This window comes from Lipotes vexillifer, unplaced genomic scaffold (assembly GCF_000442215.2).
Source record: "Lipotes vexillifer unplaced genomic scaffold, Lipotes_vexillifer_v1.1 scaffold671, whole genome shotgun sequence".
Taxonomy (NCBI): domain Eukaryota; kingdom Metazoa; phylum Chordata; class Mammalia; order Artiodactyla; family Lipotidae; genus Lipotes; species Lipotes vexillifer.
This window is the reverse complement of record NW_006782851.1, coordinates 3,010,910-3,011,574: the sequence shown is the minus strand read 5'-3', so window position 1 is coordinate 3,011,574 and position 665 is coordinate 3,010,910. Positions and strand designations below refer to the sequence as shown.

Here is a 665-nt window from a genome sequence, read left to right as displayed (position 1 = left end):
GATCCATAGGTCTTGGCTGGTGTCTGCAGAGGACCTGGGGGAAAAACACGGAGAGAAGGGAGGATTTTTTCCAAACAGGAAGAAGAGAGCTTCACCTCCACAGCACGGGAACCTGCAGCTCTGCTCACGTGCTCCTGGCATGTAAACTAGAAAATGTGAAAACGGGGGAGGGAGGCTTGTGGGTGTGAGGGTTTCCCCGGCTGGCCCCTGCTGCCCTCGGGAGAAGCCGGGGATGCAGGCGGTGAGTCAGAGCGGGGAGCCGGCCGTGGGGACCCAGGACGCAGCTCCCTGCCGGGCGCTGGGCTGACCTGACCTGCCCTCCCCCCAACGCAGCACATGCGAGAGGCCGCGGAACGGCGGCAGCAGCTGCAGTTGGAGCATGAACAAGCCCTGGCCGTCCTCAGCGCCAAGCAGCAGGAAATCGACCTCCTGCAGAAGGTGAGCCGGGCTGAGGCTGGCGGCTGGGAGGACGCGGGCGGTGGAGGGGACCTGGGTGCGGTTGGCTGGCTGCTCTCCGGAGCCCTTGCTCACCGGCTAGGGAGCGCCTGCCTCTCCTTCCTGGCGCGGAACGAGTCCCCGTGCTCTCTAGTTTCTCCTAGGTTGACTTGCGATTATGTTCTAAACTGCAAAGAAATCAAGGGGAAAGCTCTAACAGTCGATGGTGG

At 62.7% G+C, this 665-nt stretch overlaps 1 protein-coding gene across 1 annotated transcript in view; it reads left to right on the top strand.

Moving 5' to 3' along the window:
• RIMBP2 (RIMS binding protein 2) overlaps positions 1 to 665 on the top strand; it is a 112,326-nt gene that overhangs the window by 36,954 nt on the left and 74,707 nt on the right. The window contains exon 3 of the mRNA XM_007455449.1: positions 334 to 438. Coding sequence (XP_007455511.1) covers positions 337 to 438 — 102 coding nt within the window. The 5' untranslated portion in view covers positions 334 to 336. The remainder of the gene's footprint in view (positions 1 to 333; positions 439 to 665) is intronic.